General features: G+C 40.1%; 1 protein-coding gene across 1 annotated transcript; it reads right to left on the minus strand.

The window, feature by feature from the left end:
* Positions 1-953: 953 nt before the first annotated feature.
* On the minus strand, positions 954-23,041 carry LOC139375856 (SERPINE1 mRNA-binding protein 1-like). The gene is made up of 9 exons (XM_071117786.1): positions 22,697-23,041; positions 12,663-12,855; positions 8,280-8,423; positions 8,081-8,149; positions 7,880-7,957; positions 6,970-7,171; positions 3,354-3,410; positions 2,993-3,154; positions 954-1,198 (listed from the first exon to the last, which is right to left on the minus strand). The coding sequence occupies exons 1-9, from the start codon at positions 22,950-22,952 to the stop codon at positions 1,139-1,141; spliced, it is 1,221 nt and encodes a 406-aa protein (XP_070973887.1). The 5' UTR covers positions 22,953-23,041; the 3' UTR covers positions 954-1,138.
* Positions 23,042-24,357: the final 1,316 nt, after the last annotated feature.

Below are 24,357 nucleotides of genomic sequence, written 5' to 3' on the forward strand. Positions count from 1 at the left end.
AAACAACTATGTTCTCAGAAATAACAACTACTTCAGGCAAAAGACAGCTGCTTTTGAACTTGTGGTCAAGTGCCCGGAAGATGACAGGGGAATTCTTTAAGTTCTATAAGTAACTATTGTTCACGTTCACAGTGAACCCAATCAATTTCGCATGCATGCACGCACACACACAAAGATTTGGTCAGGCAAAAAAATACAATATATTCGTATAGTGGTCCTATGGTTACTAGTAGTAAAGCCTGTACGACCTTCAAGGACCAGCCTAGAAATACATTTGGACCCTGGCTGCCCTGAAGACACAGGCAGTTAAGGACCAGGGACATGAACCACTGGTCGAGAAAAATAAGAGCAACAGGAAAATAAAGGAAATTCACTTTCACTGCATGACAAGCAGAAGAATATTAAGCTCAAGGGGTCACTAGAATACAGGTACATTTTTAAAACACAGTAAAAGATTTAGTACAAAGGTACTCAAATGTATTGAGTTTAACATCAGAGTAATACATGACTTAAAAGTCACCCTTTCAAAATAAAAGCTTGTCTAAGATGACCCCAAAATATTCAGAAAAAGTCATGAGGAAAAGCCAGCCAAAGCCTCGGGGTTAAAACACACACACACACACACACACACACACACACACACACACACACACACACACACACACACACACACACACACACACACACACACACACACACACACACACACACACACACACACACACACACACACACACACACACACACACACACACACACACACACACACACACACACACAAACTGAAATGCATTTTTTCAAGCAGCAATACAAAAAAAATATCCATGAAGTATGCATAATGTCTGAAGAAAAGAAACATACTGTATGAAAACATCCCTGCTATCATGTCTCTAAATACAAAACTTTTACCAATAATTTGCTTCAGTTCAACAAGAGATGTCCATTTACGCTTTTTTTTGTCTTTTATCTGTCATTTTAAAACAGGTTAAAATTTCAGTCCTTAGGTGTGATGACAGTCTTTTTTTCTCGTATACTTGAAGAAGTTGTAAGCATGCAAGCCTCGTAGAGGAGGGGCCCGGAGGGGCGGGGCTAATGCCCGGAGGGGCTGATGGGGCGGGCTGGTAGTGGTGCTAGAGTATTAAGCCAGGGCTGGGAAGGCCTCTGGGTCGTCAACGTTGGGAACGGACACTCCACCCGGCTGGGGACAAAAAGAGAGAGAGATTTTTTTATTTATTATACAAAATCAGAGAATACTGGGTCGTGTTCAGTAGGGATTGGGAGGTACTACATGGACAACACAACTCAACACAACAAGTAGAACAATGATCACAGTCAGCTTGAGCACCCAATTTGACTTTTTGTGGTCAGTGAAAACAGCTCTATATGGTCAGTAACCATAAAGTTTGAATGGTAGGAACCCGGTTACCGAAATGTACCAACCAAAACCCCTCCCTTTATATCCAGGAAAAATTACAGCGAGAAACTGGTATAATCTAGTAAATGATTTATATGAACACCAAGGCGTGAAACGGAACTATTAAAATATATGCAATGTGTAAATCTGGCTTCTCTGTGGACTGTGCATGGTGAATCAGGGTGGGGACAGACAGCCCATCTCTGTATGGAGCACAGTTCTCAATGCATGTAGACCTATCATCTCATCTTGGTAACTTTTTTTCTTGTGACCTTGGCCTAAATTTGCTGCAGCATACTACAGTAATATTAAGACCGAATGCATGTCTAATTTACCCATCTTCAGTTGGCTTTCGGGGGGTCACCTTGTTTTTTATTTGTAAAGATGATCAGTTTTGTAATTCTCCAGAGTTTTAAAAACAGCCTATCACTTGAATATCGTTGCTTTAAATCAGTGCATGCATGAGCACTCTCTGTCTCTGTCTTTTGCGCAATACGCAGTCCACCTGTGCTCCGCTGGCCTCTCCTTAAAAAACGTTCCTTAGCTCTTGGAGTTCCATGCACGAAAAGCTAGACTAGAACAACTTGTTGGACATCATTTTTTAGAAGAGGAGCGGAAGCTCTTTTTTGTTGAATACAGCAGCCAAGAGAACTCACGGATAGTTTGATAGAAGAGCAAACACACGATGGCGGTCAGCTATAGCAGTTATTTATTCAGACCCGGAAGCATTCAATCTTTGTGAAGAGAAGTGAAAGCCTTCTACATCTAATTCTAGTCCAACGTTACTAAAAGACGACATTAGAATGATGACGATAATTTAACTGTTGAACGCGAGGAAGGAATGAAGCAATAGAGACAGAAAGAGGAGGTAGGCTAATAACATTAGGGGAAATATTATAAAAGGTATATATGAGTCAGCCTACTAATTATACAAATAGGCCCCATTATATTTCAAAATTAAAATCAAATTCAGTAGCTTGTAACTTTGTAGACCGCTTGTGCTGCACCAGAATCACATGTTCTCTTTAGTTTTATCATGGTTTGAACGATGTGCGTAATTCCAGTCCGTATAAAACAGTATTATACAGTACAGTAATACAGTTCACACTCAAAAAGGTTAGCCTACTGGTGCTAGATTAATTGATTTACCCAACAGAGCATATAGCTAGCTACATCTATTGGTTTTAATGTTTTTCTGTCGTGCGTAATGTGCAGTAGCCTATATCATATATGTATTGGATAATGGCACAATCATTTGGGCATTTTTGGGCTTCGGTTCATTAAATGTGGTTAATGTATATTAAATGTTTTTAATATATGTCTCGTCAGGCTCAGGGAGCATCAGGTTAGAATTTTCATGCTGATCAAAGCTATAATCAAATCCAGATTTATATGCTTTATAATGCCACTTCCGGTTTTGGAGGGAAATACCGGGTTACCTGGGAGAAAAGTGATTTATTCTTGGGATGGAACATTTGTACAATACCTGGAAAATATTCAACCCTAGTAACGATAGCGTTTTGTGATCAACATTTACATCTATTTGTGTTCAGTGACAAGAGCCTCAATTAGTGTTACCTTTTCAGATCGGCTTCCTCCCGCACCGCGGCCTCCCCTTCCTCCACGGGCTCCCCCCCGCCCGCGCCGGCCCAGGTCTCCAAAGTTGATCTCCAGCTGGGCTGTGATGTCATTGGCGGGCTTGCGGAAGTGGTGGTCCGGGCCAACTTCGTCAGGATTGCCCTTATGGGGGAACAGTTGACGTTGTTTACATTTAGCCAGAGACTACTGATAGCAACCATCTCAACTCAAATAGCCAACATGCTAACTACTGTTTGACATAATTTATCTCTTGATATACTATGCCAATGTGTACGAGTGTGTAGATAAAGGGTTGTTTTATCAGAATTGTATAGGGGTGAATATGTGAAACAACAGGCACCTTGAACAGAGGGGTTGTGTCTGCTTCAATCTCCGGAGCATCAATCACAGCTGGTCTCTGCAACAACCAAGAGAAAGGACCAACAAGAAGGATAAGCACTTCAGTCACATTTGTAATGACATAGCCTCTTCGGGAGGGTTGTTAGCTGGTTAACATTACTATCTGGTTTATATCAGCCCTTTTGTTGGCAAATACATTAAAAAAATACAGACCACCACAGTTATTTACCTTACAGATTGTTTAGTATTGATCTGTTGACAGGAATTAATCATCAAACTTCTTTCTGGCTTAAAACTTTTTTCCCAAAACTTGAAATGACACAGTTCACCAATATATCACCTGTGTAGAGTACTGTATATCTGAAAATGTTTTGTAACTTAAATTGAAATCAAATTGATTTGAAATTAAAAAACAAATTATTTAATTGATTCCGTCACATCCTAAATGTAAATAACACAGAATTTTCTCAAATACAACCTGAAAACTTAATGAAATATGCAAAACACAACTAGAGCTGTCACAATTACTGTATAACTAATGGTAATGGATGAAGACGCATGTATACATATATATATATATAGATATATATATATAGACAGATATATAGATATTTTATTTTCATGACAGTCTTCATCCATTACCGTCAGTTATACAGTAATTGTGACAGCCCTAGTTGTGTTTTTTGGGGGAGGGGGGAATGAACAGCTGATTGAAGACTTTCTGCGATAACATGGACTCTAAACCTATTAGGGATAGGGGGCAGCATAGGGGGGGTTCCGTTAGCGGAACCTGTGTCCTAGACAGGTTATTAACAACGTGATGAAACTTTGTTGCCCTTGCTGGAACAAGCCAGGTGATGTAGCAAACTATGAATATAAGGAGCTTGGAACCTCTAACCCTGGCAATAGATGCAGTAAAGAGGTCAATAGCCCTTATGCACATTCCATGATCGAACGTTCTAAACACACTTCCTATCGGTTTGGCACACTTCCGGTCAGTCTAGTTGTTATGGACGATATAACGTTACTACCACTATGTCGCAGTTTTTTTTACTAGGTGTCTTCAGGACTTGCCTCAAATGAATATTAATGATGTACATCAAATTGTTACATCAGCCTCCGAGACTCCAGCTAGCAAGAATGAAAAGGGGTTCAAGATGTATATAGGAAGCTACATAGATAACTATGAAGGTGAGTACCAAGTCAATGACAGATATGACGTTAGCTAGCTACAATCATTAGCTAGCTAATTTAACTATTAACTGTAGCTAGCTAGTTACTTCGTAAAATGATGTAACGTTGACAGAATCTACCTGAGAATGTGTGTATTTTCGTTAGCTTGGTTAAGTTATGCTTGCTAGCTATATCAAATCAAATCAAATCAAATCAAATCAAATTTTATTTGTCACATACACATGGTTAGCAGATGTTAATGCGAGTGTAGCGAAATGCTTGTGCTTCTAGTTCCGACAATGCAGTAATAACAAGTAATCTAACTAACAATTCCAAAACTACTGTCTTGTACACAGTGTAAGGGGATAAAGAATATGTACATAAGGATATATGAATGAGTGATGGTACAGAGCAGCATAGGCAAGATACAGTAGATGGTATCGGGTACAGTATGTACAAATGAGATGAGTATGTAAACAAAGTGGCATAGTATAGTATAAAGTGGCTAGTGATACATGTATTACATAAGGATACCGTCGATGATATAGAGTACAGTATATACGTATATATTTGCTAACTAAAAATAATTGTTATTCATGTCTTCCACACAGTATCTAACAAAGATACAATGACAGGGGGAGATCACCGTGAGGGCTGCCTGTCACAGCTCCATGAGGAAGAGTGAAAAGCCCCACAGCATGAGAGTAGGGAAAGGTTATAGATAGCTACTAGGGACCTTGTTAAACATCTCCTGTGAGACACTGTCATCATGGTCAAAATGTGTTGGAGACAGTGTCAACGTTTAATCTTATCAGTAGATAGATATTAGTGATGGGTCCCAATCCCAATTTAGAATTGCCCACTTAACAGGTTATTTGGAAGAGTGAAAAGCCCCACAGCATGAGAGTAGGGAAAGGTTATAGATAGCTACTAGGGACCTTGTTAAACATCTCCTGTGAGACACTGTCATCATGGTCAAAATGTGTTGGAGACAGTGTCAACGTTTAATCTTATCAGTAGATAGATATTAGTGATGGGTCCCAATCCCAATTTAGAATTGCCCACTTAACAGGTTATTTCGTGTGCTGATGGAATAAGGTGAGTTGGAGGTTCCTAGAATGGAAACATTTTAGAAAACATTTTCTTGTGATTGTATCCAGATGATAAACAGTGGCGTCTTTACGCTGTAATGACAAATGTTTGGGACAAAGACTGGGGGGAAATATGAACAATGCAAACTATTTCAGTCAGAAATGCATTGACGATAGCTAGTAAGCTAATGATAAAAACAATAGCAGAACTCGCTCCGGAAGTCATCAATCCGGTCGGAAGTAAATTAGAACGTTGGAGGCGGAATAACGCAGAGCCTATTCGACCAAAACAATGGAATTGCCATGGAAACGAGTAGGGGGAAATGCCTTGGGAGAAAGATCCCGAGTCTCCTATTGCCCCCCAACAACATTAGCCTGCATTTAGGCTATTGTTTACACGTGTATTTTACACTATGTTGAGGTAAAAATAATTTTATAATGCTTGTATGGATGTCAACCCCAATACATGTTCATGTCATCGTTACTAGTCAACTGCATTACAGTTAAAACTACCACCACTAATTTCTGTATGCTAGCTGTTCTAACCAGCTTATATGAACGGGAGTTAGCATTTAGCAGGCACTTCTTCTAAACCTAAAAAAGGGACATCCTCTACATGTTTTGCTGCGAAAACTTCCAAATATATCCAAATCGGATTTAAGTAACCACAGTGGCCTGTTCCATTACATAAATCATGAAGGATTTCACAAATGTCCACTTTGTTAGATCAGATTTGTTGAACGTGAGACAATCTGGTCATTCAATTGACTCCTTCAGCCCATATAGTTGAATGGTAAACTCATGGGTACACTGGCAATGGCTGCCTGCTATTGTAATGCAATCATTTCCATGGAAATGTAGAATGTTCACTCCAATGATAACTGAGGTGGCTATGGAATATATTTTTTGTCATGTAAATTACAAATCACAGCACATATTGATGGGTACACTTCCTGTTTTTACTTCCTGCTTTGCTCCTATAGGTACACTTGTAACGGCCAGTCCACCCATTATGCCTTCATTGGCTTGAATAGGGATGCCTGTTCTATTAATTCTATTTCTATGGCAGCCATGCAGTCAGGAGCGGAGGAAAGCAGAAAATGTGGGCCCAATTTTTTTTTTACAATAATAATAATAATAATAATAATAAAATATTCCTATTCGAACGGTTATTACGGAGACCGCGGTCATTTGGCTGGACAATTACAGTCATCCAGAATTCCATGACCATCACAGTCCTAAACACAACCAAATACAATGGCAAAACATATATATACATACCTAACAGTGCAGTGCACAACTATAGATAAGCAAAATATATATATATATATATTGTCTGCTTGTGTCACTTACGTCTTTCAGCTTTTCGTCACTGACATCTTCGCTCTTGGACTTGTGCAGAACGTAACCTTTGTTCCACTTGCTGTCGGCACCCTCGTTGGGCTTGCGGATGTTGAACTCCACTTTGGCGCGTTCCTTGTCCTGCATGGCTTTCCATTCGTCCAGGGTCATCTCCTTGGGGCCTTCCTCCTTTGGTTCCTCCACCTCGTTCTCCCTGTAGGAGACAGAGACACATTTGTTATTTGAAAGCTATTACCATACATTGTCTGTTAGCTTTCACATTTCTGTTGTTTTGGATTTCTTCTAGATTAACTGTAGGGCTGCTTGCATTGTGGACCACGGGATGAATTGAACGTTGAGAGCAGCACAAATCAGCATGAATGCAGCACCATAGTGAACCAATACAGTGATGTTAACTCCAAGAACTCCTTTAAATTGTTTAACTTGGGTCAAACGTTTCAGGTAGCCTTCCACAAGCTTCCACAAGTTTTGGCCGATTCCTCCTGATAGAGCTGGTGTAACTGAGTCAGGTTTGTAGGCCTCCTTGCTCGCACACAGTTTTTCAGTTCTGGCCATCAAATTTTCTATAGGATTGAGGTCAGGCCTTTGTGATGGCCACTCCAATACCTTGACTTTGTTGTCCTTAAGCCATTTTGCCACAACTTTGGAAGTATGCTTGGGGTCATTGTCCATTTGGAAGATCCATTTGCGACCAAGCTTTAACATCCTGACTGATGTCATGAGACTCCAACCTAACTGTATGTAAACTTCCGACTTTAACTGTATATGTATAAATAAAGGTGAAATTAAAAGGAGCAAAATGGGTTGGTTGTCCCGTTTTACAGGCAGAGCAGCAGTCCTGGGGTGTTTTGCACTGAGGTGTGCAGGGAAGTTAACTGAACAGGTCCAGGAAGGTGCTCACTTGTTCTCAGAGTCAGCAGGGGGGTGTTCCACTCCCTCAGGGGTTCCCTCGGGGGCAGCAGTCTGTTCAGCATCACCACTGGGAACAGAAATTCAACACAGCGAAGGAACAAACCAGTCAATATCAACAAAGGACCTGTGTCCTTGCCTACACATAATGGTCATCTCATTTGAGTAGGTAATGATTGTTTGAACCACCAACCTTGTTTCGTCCTTGGGGTTCCCCCAGTTGTGAGAGCCACTCCCGCCACGCTTCTCCTCGGATTTCTGACTGTTGAGGGAAAAAAATGGAAACCAAAAGCTCCACCAATCCTACCACTAATCACAGAGCATCTGAAGATTTAATCATTCCAAAAGACCATCACTACCACTAGTCCTTTGAGGACTCAGAAATTACTCACGGTTTGTCACCGCCGCCACTGTGTCTGTCGAAGTCCCTTTTGCCACGGGAGTCGAAGCCGTCACCCCGGCCCATGCCCCGGCCCCGTCCACCACGCCCACCTCGGCCGCCGCCACGCCCTCTGGGGGGCCGGTCTACGAAAGGTCTAAGGAGGCACACACACACAGGCTCAGCATCAAGCAGCACAGATACAGAATGAGCAGCTCAGAACTATGAAAACGACTTTATTGAACATTTTTTTTAAAACATGCAAAGATATATACAGTGCCTTCAGAAAGTAGTCATATACCCCTTGACTCATTCCACATTTTGTTGTCTAACAGACAGAATTCAAAATGGATTAAATAAAATTAAAACATCTCATCCATCTACACACAATACCCCATTATGACAAAGTTGAAAACGTGTTTTTTAGAACATTTATTGAAAATGAAATACAGACCTATCTAATTTACATACAATATGAAAATGAGATATTTCTGTATTTCATTTTCAATAAACTTGCTATAATTACTAAAAACATGTAACAAGTACTCACACCCCTTTGCTATGACACTCCCAACTTGAGCTTAGGTGCATCCAATTTCTTTAGAATCATCCTTGAAATGCCACTACAACTTGGGAGTCCACCTGTGGCCAATTAAATTGTTTGGACATGACTTAGAAATAAATACACCTGTCTATATAAGGTCCCACAGTTGACAGTGTATGTCAGAGCAGAAACGATACCATGAAATCCAAGGAACTGTCCCTAGATCTCTGAGATAGAATTGTAATGAGGCATATATCTGGGATATAAAACAATTTCTATAGTATCGATAGTATAGAGAACTGTGGCCTCCGTTAGAGGTCGACCGATTAATCGGAATGGATGGTTAATTAGGGCCGATTTTAAGTTTTCATAACAATCGGAAATCGGTCATTTTGGACGCCATTTTTTTTTCACACCGTTATTTAACTAGACAAGTCAGTTAAGAACACATTCCTATTTTCAATGAAGGCCTAGGAACGGTGGGTTAACTGCCTTGTTCAGGGGCAGAACGACAGATTTTTACCTTGTCAGCTCAGGGATTTAAACTTGCAACCTTACGGTTAACTAGTCCAACGCTCTAACCACCTGCCTCACGAGGAGCCCGCCTGTTACACGAATGCAGTAAGAAGCCACGGTAAGTTGCTAGCTAGAATTAAACCTATCTTATAAAAAACAATCAATGAATCATAATCACTAGTTATAACTACACATGGTTGATGATATTACTAGTTTATCTAGCGTTTCCTGCGTTGCATATAATCGATGTGGTGCGCATTCGCGAAAAAGGACTGTCGTTGCTCCAACGTGTACCTAACCATAAACATCAATGCCTTTCTTAAAATCAATACACAGAAGTATATATTTTTAAACCTGCATATTTAGCTGAAAGAAATCCAGGTTAGCAGGCAATATTAACCAGGTGAAATTGTGTCACTTCTCTTGCGTTCATTGCACGCAGAGTCAGGGTATATGCAACAGTTTGGGCCGCCTGGCTCATTGCGAATTAATTTGCCAGAATTGTACGTAATTATGACATAACATTGAAGGTTGTGCAATGTAACAGGAATATTTAGACTTATGGATGCCACCCGTTAGATAAAATACGTAACGGTTCCGTATTGTTTTCGAGATGATAGTTTCTGGATTCGACCAAATTAATGACCTACGGCTTGTATTTCTGTGTGTTATTATGTTATAATTAAGTCTATGATTTGATAGAGCAGTCTGACTGAGCGATGGTAGGCACCAGCAGGCTCGTAAGTATTCATTCAAACAGCACTTTTGTGCGTTTTGCCAGCAGCTCTTCGTTGTGCGTCAAGCACTGCCCTATTTATGACTTCAAGCCTATCAACTCCCGAGATGAGGCTGGTGTAACCAAAGCGAAATGGCTAGCTAGTTAGCGGGGTGTGCGCTCATAGCGTTTCAAAAGTCACTCGCTCTGAGACTTGGAGTGGTTGTTCCCCTTGCTCTGCATGGGTAACGCTGCTTCGAGGGTGGCTGTTGTCGTTGTGTTCCTGGTTCAAGCCCAGGGAGGAGCGAGGAGAGGGACGGAAGCTATAATGTTACACTGGCAATACTAAAGTGCCTATAAGAACATCCAATAGTCAAAGGTTAATGAAATACAAATGGTATAGAGGGAAATAGTCCTATAATTCCTATAATAACTACAATCTAAAACTTCTTACCTGGGAATATTGAAGACTCATGTTAAAAGGAACCACCAGCTTTCATATGTTCTCATGTTCTGAGCAAGGAACTTAAACGTTAGCTTTCTTACATGGCACATATTGCACTTTTACTTTCTCATCCAACACTTTGTTTTTGCATTATTTAAACCAAATTGAACATGTTTCATTATTTATTTGAGGCTAAATTGATTTGTTATATTTATTATATTAATTTAAAATAAGTGTTCATTGAGTATTGTTGTAATTGTCATTATCACAAAAAAATATATAAAAAAATTGGCCGATTAATCGGTATCGGCTTTTTTGGTCCTACAATGATTGGTATCGGAAAAATCATAATCGGCCGTTCTCTAATCGAGAGCATCCTGTCGGGCTGTATCACCGCCTGGTACGGCAACTGCTCCGCCCACAACTGTAAGGCTCTCCAGAGGTTAGTGAGGTCTGCACAACACAACACATCACTGGGTGCAAACTACCTACCCTCCAGGAGACCTACACCACCCGATGTCACAGGAAGGCCAAAAAGATCATCAAGGGCAACAACCAGCCGAGCCACTGCCTGTTCACCCCGCTATCATCCAGAAGGCGAGGTCAGTACAGGTGCATCAAAGCTGGGACCGAGAGACTGAAAACCAGCTTCTATCTCAAGGCCATCAGACTGTTAAACAGCCATCACTAACATTGAGTGGCTGCTGCCAACATGCTGACTCATCTCTAGCCACTTTAATAATAAAAAATTGGATGTAATAAATGTATCACTAGCCACTTTAAACAATGCCACTTTATATAATGTTTACATACCCTACATTACTCATCTCATATGTATATACTGTACTCTATAACATCTACTGCATCTTGCCTATGCTGTTCGGCCATCGCTCATCCATATATACATATTCTTATTCATTCCTTTACACTTGTGTGTATAAGGTAGTTGTTGTGAAATTGTTAGATTACTTGTTAGATATTACTGCATGGTCAGAACTAGAAGCACAAGCATTTCGCTACACTCGCATTAACATCTGCTGTATGTGTATGTGACAAATAAAATTTGATTTGATTTGAGAAAACTTAAACTGGGGTGAAGATTTACATTCCAACAGGACAAGCAAAGCAACACTGGAATGGCTTCAGAACAAGCAGGTGAAAGTCCTTGAGTGGCCCAGACTTGAATCCCATTGAAAATCTGTGGAAAACTTGAAGATTGTTGTTCACCGCCGCTCCCATCTAATTTAACAGAGCTTGAGAAAAATCTCCAAGGAAGAATGGGAGAAAATCCCCAAATCCAGATGTGCAAAGCTGATACAGACATACCCCAGACGACTCAAAGCTAATACAGACATACCCCAGACGACTCAAAGCTGATACAGACATACCCCAGACGACTCAAAGCTGATACAGACATACATACCCCAGACGACTCAAAGCTGATACAGACATACCCCAGACGACTCAAAGCTGATACAGACATACCCCAGACGACTCAAAGCTGATACAGACACACCCCAGACGACTCAAAGCTGATACAGACACACCCCAGACGACTCAAAGCTAATACAGACACACCCCAGACGACTCAAAGCTGATACAGACACAACCCAGACGACTCAAAGCTGATACAGACATACCCAAGACGACTCAAAGCTGATACAGACATACCCAGACGACTCAAAGCTGATACAGACATACCCCAGACGACTCAAAGCTGATACAGACATACCCCAAGAAGACTCAAAGCTGTATTCGCCGCCAAAAGTGCTTCTATTTAATTTACAATAAATGTACTATAATTTCTAAAAACATATTTTCACTAATTGTATCCATTTTGAATACTGGCTGTAACAACAAAGTGCGGAATAAGTCATGCTGTATGGATACTTTCTGAAGGCACTATAGGTTATAGGTTGTGAGGATAATAGGTGTGATTTGAATTTTGACCGTTTTTTTTGCATTGCTTTAGCTAGTAGTGAGCACAAACTACAGTCAAAGCCAAGTGAAAGGGAGAGGTGTCATCTGACACTTAAAAATAACAAACTGAAGCATACAGTGTGTCCCGGACATCTGTCTATCCCACGATTCCAAGACATCCATATTTCATCAACGATAATAATAATGAACAAAACATTTGCTCTAAGCATTGTCATTTAGTACAGCAACTACTCACTTGTCTGCAGAGAACTCTCCTCTCTCTCCGACGTCGGGCTTGTCCTCGATGGGTTTATCGAAGCGGCGCTCACGTGGGGGTCTCCTGTTGTCTGGCCTCCTCTCGCCGGCGGGCCGCCCCTCGCCCTGCCCGGCCTTGTGCTGGGAGCCAGGTTGGCCCTGCTGGTCCGGCCTTCGGTCCACCCGCCTGATACCTGCCACCACAACAACACATGGAGGCTTTAGAGGTGGACACTGATATGACTACAGAGACTAATTAGGAGGGCGGTGCAGCCAAAAACCACATGAGCACCACTCTTTCAATAATGCTTTTTGATCAAATGTTATTTTATTTGTCACATGCGCCGAAACAACAGGTGTGGACCTTAACGTGAAGTGCTTACTTACAAGCCCTTAACTTCACTAGGGTAGGGGGCAGCATTTGGAATTTTGGATGAAAAGCGGGCCCAAATTTAACTGCCTGCTACTCAGGCCCATAAGCTAGGATATGCATTTACTGAGTAGATTTGGATAGAAAACACTAACGTTTCTAAAACTGTTAAAATAATGTCTGTGAGTATAACAGAACTGATATGGCAGGCGAAAACCTGAGGAAAATCCAACCAGGAAGTACTATTATTTTGAAAGGCTGTTTTTCCATTGAAAGCCTATCCACCATACAAAGACTTAGGACCCAGTTCACGAGCTCTGCGGCTTCCCCTACATGTTACCAGTCTTTAGGCATTGTTTCAGGCTTTTACTCTGAAAAATGAGTGAGATACACTGCTTTCAATGAGAGGACAGTGGACATTTCCATCAATGAGCCAAGCATGTGATCAGGAGCGCGCATTTCTTGTTTACCTTTTCCATTGACGAAGCTTTTGTCCGGTTTAAATATTATTGATGATTTATGACAAAAACAACCTGAGGATTGATTTTAACCATCGTTTGACATGTTTCTACTATCTTTTATTGTACTTTTTTGACTTTTCGTCTTGGTTTTGAGAGTGCGCATTGTGCCTTTGGATTTCTGAACAAAACGCACCAACAACACGGAGGTATTTGGACATAAAGATGAACTTTATCGAACAAAACAAACATTTGTTGTCTAACATGGAGACCAGGGAGTGCCACCAGATGAAGATCATCAAAGCAAAACAACAAGCTGCACAAGAACTCACTACTGTAATGGTCCAGGTTACAAAGTGGCTCAGTGACTCGTGTTTGCATCTCAATGTGAAAAAAACTGTTTGCATGTTCTTCACAAAGAGGGCAACAGATGCTACTGAGCCAGATGGCTATGTGTCAGGGGAGAAGCTACAGGTGGTATCCGATTTTAAGTACCTTGGCATCATACTTGATTCCAACCTCTCTTTTAAAAAGCATGTGAAAAAGGTAATTCAAATAACCAAATTCAACCTAGCTAATTTCCGATTTATACGAAATTGTTTGACTACAGAGGTAGCAAAACTGTACTTCAAATCTATGATACTCCCCCACTTAACATACTGCTTGACTAGTTGGGCCCAAGCTTGCTGTACAACATTAAAACCTATTCAGTCTGTCTACAAACAGGCTCTCAAAGTGCTTGATAGGAAGCCCAATAGCCATCATCATTGTCACATCCTTAGAAAGCATGAGCTCTTGAGTTGGGAAAATCTTGTGCAATACACCGACGCATGTCTTGTATTCAAGATCCTTAATGGCCTGGCTCCCCCTCCACTTAATATTTTTGTTAAACAGAAAACCCAGACATATGGCAGCAGATCCACAAGGTCTGCCATGAGAGGTGACTGTATAGTTCCCCTAAGGAAAAGCACCTTTAGTAAATCTGCATTCTCTGTGAGAGCTTCCCATGTCTGGAATACACTGCCATCAGACACACATAACTGCACCACATATCACACTTTCACAAAATGCTTGAAGACATGGCTAAAGGTCAATCAGATTTGTGAACATGGTCCCTAGCTGTGTGTTGCCGCTTTCCATGTTGTCTGTTGTCTGTAGCTTGTGAGGTGTGGAAACACTTTGTTACTTTTATGAATTTTGTCTTGCTGCTTTTTGTTTTATGTTGCTCTGTCTGTATGCTATGTCTTGCTTGTCCTATGTTGCTATGTCTTGCTTGTTCTACGTTGCTATTGTCTATATTGTAATTGTTTTTAATAACCTGCCCAGGGACTGCGGTTGAAAATTAGCCGGCTGGCTAAAACCGGCACTTTTACTGAAACGTTGATTAATGTGCACTGTCCCTGTAAAAATAAAAAATAAATAAACTAAAGGTAAGTGATTCATTTTAATGCTATTTCTGACTTTTGTGACACTCTCCTTGGTTGGAAAAGGGCTGTATGGGTTTCTGTGGCTAGGAGCTGACCTAACATAATCGCAAAGTGTGCTTTCGCTGTAAAGCCTTTTTTAAATCTGAGGAGGAGAAGTTTATCTGTATTCATATGTTTAACACTTGTATCTTCTATCAATGTTTATGATGAGTGTTTCTGTTATTTGATGTGGCTCTGCACTTTCACCAGATGTTTGTTTGAGACAATGCATTTCTGAACATAAAACACCCATTTCAAATGAGGTTTTTTGACATAAAGATTAACTTTATCGAACAAAACACACATTTATTGTGTAACATGAAGTCCTGTGAGTGCCATCTGATGAAGATCATCAAAGGTTAGTGATTAATTTAGAAGTGTTCCATACTTTATATTTCTCTCTCATTTTGTGCAAAATGTTGTTTACTTCCCTGTTAGTGAACATTTCTCCTTTGCCAAGATAATCCATCCAGCTGACAGTTGTGGCATATCAAAAAGCTGATTCAACAGCATGATCATGACACAGGTGCACCTTGTGCTGGGGACAATAAAAAGACACTCTAAAATGTGCAGTTGTCACACAACACAATGCCACAGATGTCTCAAGTTGAGGGTGCATGCAATTGGAATGCTGACTGCAGGAATGTCCACCAGAGCGGTTGCCAGGGAATTTAATGTTTATTTCTCTACCATAAGCCGCCTCCAATGTCGTTTTAGATCATTTGCCAGTACGTCCAACCGGCCTCACAATTGCAGACCACGTGTAACAATGCCAGCCCAGGACTTCCAAATCCGGCTTCATCCCCTGTGGGATCGTCTGAGACAGCTAATGAAACTGAGGAGTATTTCTGTCTGTAATAAAGCCTTTTTATGGGGAAAAACTCATTCTGATTAGCTGGGCCTGGCTCCCAGTTGGTGGACCTGGCTCCCAAGTGGGCGAGCCTATGCTCACCCATGGATGCGCCCTCGCCCAGCCATGTGAAATCCATAGATTAGGGCCTAATGAATTTATTTAAATTACTTAAATACCTAATTTGTTTAGGAAAAACATTCCCTCAACCCTTGCTCTCTTTACATGAAACATCAATGCATTGCATGCACGTGAACAATAGGGCCTGACCTGTAGCCTATCATAATCACATCAATAAATTGCTTATAACAAACTCCGAACACTAATTGGATGCAGAGGTCAGAGGACTTGAAAATTAAACTCGAAACGGAGAATGTTCACTGGTTGCTTAGGAAGGAAAGGGGAAGTCAGATGTGTGGAAGACATTTGACTTAGTTGTGTAAACCAGAAAAAGAATATTGTGTGCCACACAGGTGCTGTAAGATTACAATATTATACGAACAGTGTAAATACTAAATCATTTATAAATGTACGAAAAGGGATGTTCTACAGGAAAATTAAATAAATATATAAAGACTTTATTAAAGCAAAGACTAATAAAGTTGCATCACAAATTGCAGTTTATTTATTGTTTAGGCTAATCATCCCATCAGCTCCCTTTGATATTTCATTTTAAAACTAAAATGATTGATTGCATTTCAAAGCATGAATTACTCGTATGCTGTGTGATGACGTGAAGGAATTAATGATTGATTGATACAGTAGCCTATATATCGAAATATAGGCCCAAGTAAGTTACGGTATTAAGAAGACTAAACACAGTACACACTCTTTGACCTACAGCTCGATGGTGGTTGTACAAGACTCCTAATACTATAAGAAGCCATATACTGATAATGACATTACTAATGATGATCATAATAATAATCGTAATAGCAATAAGGAGATCAAGAAAGAGGGTATAGGAGCGAGAGCTGCGTGCATATCATGACTAACAAACAGGTGCTGTTAGATTAAAATATTATTTTATGCACCTTTGGAACAGTGTTAACACTAAATAAATTTAGTAACACCACTGTTCTAATGAAAACAATATTGAAAAACCCTTTATTAAGATTAATGACTTTAAAAAAGCAGAATTTGTGACATTGCTTTATCCGACATGTGGTTGCGTGAGGCTTGGTGCTCACAGAATCAGTAGGCTATTAAACAAACATTCAAACTGGCAACAGAAGCAGGATATGTCTTATTTCTGTAGATATACAGTACCAGTCAAAAGATTGGATACAGCTACCCTTTCATGTTTTTTTTATGTTTTATTATTTTCTACATTGTAGAATAATAGTGAAGACACCAAAACTAATAAAAAACACATAGAATCATGTAGCAACACAAAAAAGTGTTAAACAAATCAAAATATATTTTATATTCTTCAAAATTAGTCACCCTTTACCTTGATGACAGCTCTGCACACTCTTGGCATTCTCTCAACCCGTTTTATGAGGAATGCTTTGCCAACAGTCTTGAAGGAGTTCCCACATATGCTGAGCACTTGTTGGGCTGCTCTGGGTCTTCAGTTTCTGTGGTGGTCCTCATGAGAGCCAGTTTCATCATAACACTTGATGGTTTTTCCGACTGCACATGAAGAAACTTTCAAAGTTCTTGAAAGTAATGATGGACTGTCGTTTCTCTTTGCTTATTTGAGCTATATTATTGCCATAATATGGACTTGGTATTTTAGCAAATAGGGCTATCTTCTGTATACCACCCCTACCTTGTCACAACACAACTGATTGGCTCAAAAGCATTAAGGAAAGAAATTCCACGAATTAACTTTTAACAAAGCACACCTGTTAATTGAAATGCATTCCAACCTCATGAGGCTGGTTGAGAGAATGCCAAGAGTGTGCAAAGCTGTCATCGCGGGAGAAAGCGCATGTTGTAAAATAAAATAATATTTATTAGTGTTGCACCATCATTCTTACTAGAGGTCGACCGATTATGATTTTCAACGCAGATACCAATAATTGGAGGACCAAAAAAAAGTTGATACCGATTAATCGGCCGATATATATATATATATATATATATATATATATATATGTATGTGTGTAATAATGACAATTACAACAATACCGAATGAACACTTATTTAACTTAATATAATACATCAATATATCAATTTAGTTTCAAATAATTTGGTTTAAATAATGCAAAAACAAAGTGTTGGAGAAGAAAGTAAAAGTGCAATATGTGCTATGTAAAAAAAGCTAACGCTTAAGTTCCTTGCTCAGAACATATGAAAGCATGTGAAACATGAGTCTTCAATATTCCCAGGTAAGAAGTTTTAGGTTGTAGTTATTATAGGACTATTTCTCTCTATACCATTTGTATTTCATATAACTTTGACTATTGGATGGTCTAATAGGTACTTTAGTATTGCCAGCCTAATCTCGGGAGTTGATAGGCTTGAACAGCGCAATGCTTGAAGCACAGCGAAGAGCTGCTGGCAAATGCAGGAAAGTGCTGTTTGAATGAATGCTTACTGCTGCTGCCTGTCACCCCTCAATCAGACTGCTCTATCAAATCATAGACTTAATTATAATATAATAACACACAGAAATACGAGCCTTAGGTCATTAACCTCTCTGGGATATGTGGGACGGTAGCGATTTTTGAAATCTGACACAGCGGTTGCATTAAGGAGAAGTTTATCTAAAGTTCCATGTATAATAGTTGCATCTTTTATCAATGTTTATTATGGGTATTTCTGTAAATTGATGTGGCTCTCTGCAAAATAACTGCATGTTTTGGAACTACTGAACATAACATGCCAATGTAAAATGAGGTTTTTGGATATAAATATGCACTTTATCGAACAAAACATACATGTATTGTGTAACATGAAGACCTATGAGTGTCATCTGATGAAGATTATCAAAGGTTAGTGATTCATTTTATCTCTATTTCTGCTTTTTGTGACTCCTCTCTTTGGCTGGAAAAATGTTTATGTTTTTATGTGACTTGGCGGTGACCTAACATAATCGTTTGGTGTGCTTTCGCTGTAAAGCCTTTTTGAAATCGGACACTGTGGCGGGATTAACAACAAGATTACCTTTAAAATGGTATAAGATACTTGTATATTTGAGGAATTTTAATTATGAGATTTCTATTGTTTGAATTTGGCACCCTGCACTTTCACTGGCTGTTGTCATATCGATCCCGTTAAGCCATAAGAAGTTTGAAAACAATTAAAAAGCAATGCTACCAAATACTAATTGAGTGGTGTAAACTTCTGACCCACTGGGAATGTGATGAAAAAAATAAAAGCTGAAATAAGTAATACTCTCTACTATTTTTCTGACATTTCACATTCTTAAAATGAAGTGGTCATCCTAACTAACCTAAAACGGGGAATTTTTGCCAGGATTAATTGTCAGGAATTGTGAAAAACTGAGTTGAAATGTATTTGGCTACGGTGTATGTAAACGTCCGACTTCAGCTGTAAATATTGCACTTGGAAAAAAACATCTTAAAGTAGAAATAGAATGAAACAAACAGGCATTCTATTTTTGCTTTATTATAGTGGCCACTAAAGTAGACATTGATCAAGTGCACAAGGCTACATGTGTGCAAAAATAACGTTCACACGTGTTACTGTCAAGTTCAACACAACAAAATAAATATCTTTGGGCTACACTGCACATTATTACATTGTACACTTTCTGCCTGTGGACATCTATTCTACAATGTTGCCAGCAGAGTATGAAACCCTTTGTTGTTATAATGGATCTCTTTCAGGCAGAGTACACCTGGCATACCCCTTTTTATCCACTGTATTGAACAAGTGACAAAGAGGGAAAATGTGTGGTGTTCCTTTCACCTCTAAAGTAGCATCCAGCTTAAGCCAGGCCCAGCTACACTTCATCCCTGAATCCACAAGCAATGCCTAATTTTCACCTAATTCTCTCATTCAGAAAATGAACCACATACTGTAGAGGGAAAGCATTAGTACTCTAGTTAGTTTGCTAACTTGTAAACATGTCACAGATTGCCAGGGTCCAGTAAGCAAGTTATAATGTGTTATAACTTAAGGAACGGTGTTGTGCCGAAAATCTCCCTATGCCAGAACCTCCCCCACCCCTTCACGTGAACGCACACACACTCAACTCTTCATTGCTGCGACTTGCTTGCTCGTTGAGATTTCTGCTCTTCACGCCGTTGTCAGTTTAGCCTACATTTCATTGATCTTAGTAGCATAAAGCATTGTTTATTTGTGTCCTTCAAGGATCTGTCTGTGATCACGTTAGGCTGCGTTTCATTTACATTTTTATGGCGGTTTGATCGTTGGGGAGGCACTAGTAATGTCTGCAGTTTTCGGTTTGGCTATTTGTGTATTAGTCTATAAATAAATCTCTTTGCTAAAATTCGTCATCTCTCCCATGTCTTAAATCGACTAGTAGTTCTGAAATGTTTATTGCTTGCCTACATTTTACTCCCTCCTCTATGTTTTATATAACACACATACATTCAGTATTCATTTCAGTTGCCTATCCTGACGTGAAGTTTGTTCTATACAAAGTATTTGACTCTGATGTGTGCCACAGAAAGTATTTGACTCCTAGTTACAAAATTAAGGAAATTAGAAGGGGGAGGATTTCGACAAGACCATTTTCTTGCCTGCCGAAATCCCCCCGATCCAGCTACAGTAGCAATCAACTTTAAAATGCTAGTAATACTTGTTCCACCACACTTTCTCCCTCACCTCAAACTTTCCAAATGCCAGTTGTTTTTCGGTTACATCTCCTTATTAAGTACGGTTCATCACCTTCTCACTCCCGTCTCCTGGTCAGGCTTCTCACCAACAGTACCTCTTCGTTATCGATCAGGGGAGGCGCTGCTGTAGCTGGTAAACTGCCATTCCACTCCCAGCTCTTTCAGCGCTTGTTTATACTGTAACTAGCACATTGGTTGTCTCTTCTCTGCATGCGTGCTGCATTCTATTGTTCTGTGAACGATTTGCTGAACCTTGGATACAGCCAGTATTGCTCCAAAGGCACATCACTCGTTCGCTCTTGGCCAAACTTTTCTCATCGGATCTACACGAATCACGTAGGTCACCTATTTTGGATTCAAAACGGCGAATTTCACCTAAAAGTGACTAGTTTGCCACCCTGTAGCTAACGTCAGCTAACAGGAGAAAAAGCTAGGGGTAAACAAACAGTGATGCAAGTATAGTGCGACAGCTTCACTAATTTTACTGTCAGTCTTAGCAGGTCGAGGAACAAATTAGAGTGCCAGAAGAAGTATCATGCAAATATTTTGTTGTTGTTGACAGCCAAGTTTGTTAATAACGACAAGTGAGGCTGCTGAAAACATTTATTGAAACAACAAAAAAGTGTCAGCAGTTTGCTTTGGATGATGACAAAGTTAGCCTAATTACATGGGAGTAACAGTAGTACCCTATGCCGGTACCCTACTCGGGGGTCTGGTCACATTAAGCCAAACCTGTCCATGTGTATCTAGTTAAAGATGCAATATGCAGAAATTGCTCAGCCATTTCCTGGTTACTAAAATTGTAATAGTTTGCCTAATTTCAGTATGTGACAAAACAAGCAAGTATGTTTTAGAGACACATTGTGGCATCTAAACCATTAAGAAATATATTTTCCATAACCAAGAATATTGTATCCAGCTGTTTGAAGCTAGTGTGCAAAACCGAAAGTAAAAGGAAGCATAGAAAAAGCATAGCAATAAAGCACATAGAAAATATATGTTGCTTTTAAGACTTGATTTCAATGTAATGACAGATCTATAACTAATATTTCTATGTGAATTTGTTTTCAAAAAGTTACATATTACAGCTTTAACAACGTGAAATATGGGCCAGCTGTCAGCAAAGGTGTTAGGTTACTCCAGAGGAAGTTGCTTAGCTATTTCATGAGGGTGTTGTGTTAGCTGGCTATGCCCTGTCATTCTTACTTGGACAGCATGCGTTTTTGATTCCAGGCAGACACGCCTTCGTTCAATGCATTTAGCTAGTGATAATATTTCGAGGGGCCTTAGCTAGCCAATGTTACTTTGGTTGTGGTGGACATCTGGCCAGATGCACTCGTTTACAAAAACATTGCGCATGCACGTCGGGGAAATAGTAGCTTGTTAGCTATAAAGTGAAGTACAGTAACATTATCTGTTTAGAAAAGCGTATGCGCAGATGAAAACAAACGCCAACACGCTAGTTACACTGTCATAACACTTCCGTGAATAAGCTACCTACATGAAAACAGTACTATGCAATAACTTGATAGCCAGCTTGTACCGTTTTATCCACCTGCACCGGACAGGTCGCGCGAACTACCTAGCTTGCTAATGATGCAGTTGCAGCATCACGCACGGGCCTCATTCAACTCGATATTTCTAACGGTTCAGTAGCATCAGTGTTGTTTTGAAGAATAGCTAGCTAACTACGCAGCAAGCCAGCTTGTCCCGAGAATCCCTAGAAGAGCCAGATAGATATCTTCTTTCTTAGCCGAATACAAAGCTAACTAGGCTAGCTATATTATGAATATGTACACTAAGCTCGAGCTGTTTCACAACAAAAACATTACCTTGCGCAGCAACCACAGCGCCATCATTTACAACGTCCACATCCTGCAGGTGGAATGGACTTCAGCGAGAGGCGGGCCAGAGTGCACAGGTGGATGCTATCCAATGCATGATTAAACTGTCTAATAATGCATTGGATATGTGCATGCTTTCAATGGGTTCTTCTGTTGCCCTCTACATTGATCGCAACAGGACAGAACCCATGTTGACTCTGACCATGTTGTTGTTAGCAAACTGGCTAGGTTTTTGCAGGTTTTGACCATCAATCTATCAGCGTGCACCTTACCTTCTTTCTTCAGAGGTACTGCAGCCTGTGTTTCATCTTTCTTGTCAAGGAGCGGATTCTTCCTGTCCTTCTGTGACTCCTTCTTGGGCTGCTTGGCGGCTTGGGCTGCAGACTTGGTGATACCAGCTGCAGCCGCCTCTTTCTTCTTATTCTCCGCCGCCTTTAACACCTCGAACGGGTCTGATTCATCGTCCAATAGCTGGTCGAACCGATTGGTTACGACGCAGCCGAAGCTTTCTTGTAGATGCCCGGGCATGATCGCGCCCCTTCAGCGGAATTCACCTCCGATTCTACGAGGCTTGGTGCGAACAATTCGCTAAATACTGCCACAAGATGGCTGGGGAATGTACCTCTTCTCTTCCGGCGGGAGGAATATCCGTTAAATTCAGTAGCGCGATATGGGGCATGTAGTCGTCAAGCCCAGGATTTCCCAAACTCGGTCCCGCTTGTAAACAAATGCAAATGATATCGTGTAAGGTGACAACTGTTTGATTATTCATTAATTCCATTATCCATGAAAAACTATTGCTATTAAAATGTATGTTAATTGACAAAACAAAATTACTTTACACTGTTGACTGGTTAAGAAATCAATTCAAACGTTATTTGTCACATGCGCTGAATACAACAAGTGTAGGTAGACCTTACCGTGAAATGCTTACTTACAAGCCCTTTTAACCAACAGTGCAGTTCAAGAAGAGTTTAAGAAAATATTCACCAAATAAACTAAAGTGAAAAATAATAAAAAAGTAACACAATAAAATAACAATAACGAGGCTATATACAGGGGGTACGAATTGGTGTTTGGGGGTGCAGGTTAGATGAGGTAATTTGTACATGTAGATAGGTTACCAATACATATTTTTATTGCATTATCTTTAGAACAAAATAATACATGCTTTTTATGCAGTTAATGCTTTTCACAAAATTTTGAGAGAGGAAGAGGGTGTGTGAGAGAGAGAGAAAGGGGACCTTCCAAGTGAAGCATTTCCACATTCCAATAGACAGCTGCTGTGTGTGTGGGCTAGTGCACATCTGAAGATTAAGGAGGATTTGTCTGTTTATAAAAAAGCATAAAATAAAAGTGTGTGGGGAGGGCATACAGGGGTCATGTAGTAAAACAGCTGGTAGTGTCTTACAGCGGTCAATCGGACAAGTCACTTCTGTTGTAGCCTATCAGCATGGGAAGTTTGGGAACTAAACCATCAAGCCATATATACACCTCTAATGCCCAACAGTGGTTTCAATGAAATTAGAGCCGTGCACAATATCAGTGACAATTAACGAATTGGAAGTATCTGTGTCATGTTGGAACCGTCATTATAGTTAATGTGTTTCTCTGTAGACCCACTGTATATGGTGCACACCTGTTTTAGTAGAGGGAGGGACATTACTCATAGATCAACTTCACTGTTCATTCGTTGAAAGTGAGACACCATCCATCACCACAACTATTCTTCATCTTTTATGATTGAAGTAACACGACAAAAAGAAACGCAAATTAAAAATGGCTTGAGGTAATTGGTGTTGGCAAAAGGAAACCACACCTCAAATGGCGCAGTGTCACTACAGATCCGGGTTCAATCCCGGACGTACGGCTCTTGACCTTCGCCTCTCCCGAGTCCGCATGGGAGTTTCAGCGATGGGACAAGACTGTAACT

The sequence above is a fragment of the Oncorhynchus clarkii genome, chromosome 20 (assembly GCF_045791955.1).
Source record: "Oncorhynchus clarkii lewisi isolate Uvic-CL-2024 chromosome 20, UVic_Ocla_1.0, whole genome shotgun sequence".
NCBI lineage: Eukaryota > Metazoa > Chordata > Actinopteri > Salmoniformes > Salmonidae > Oncorhynchus > Oncorhynchus clarkii.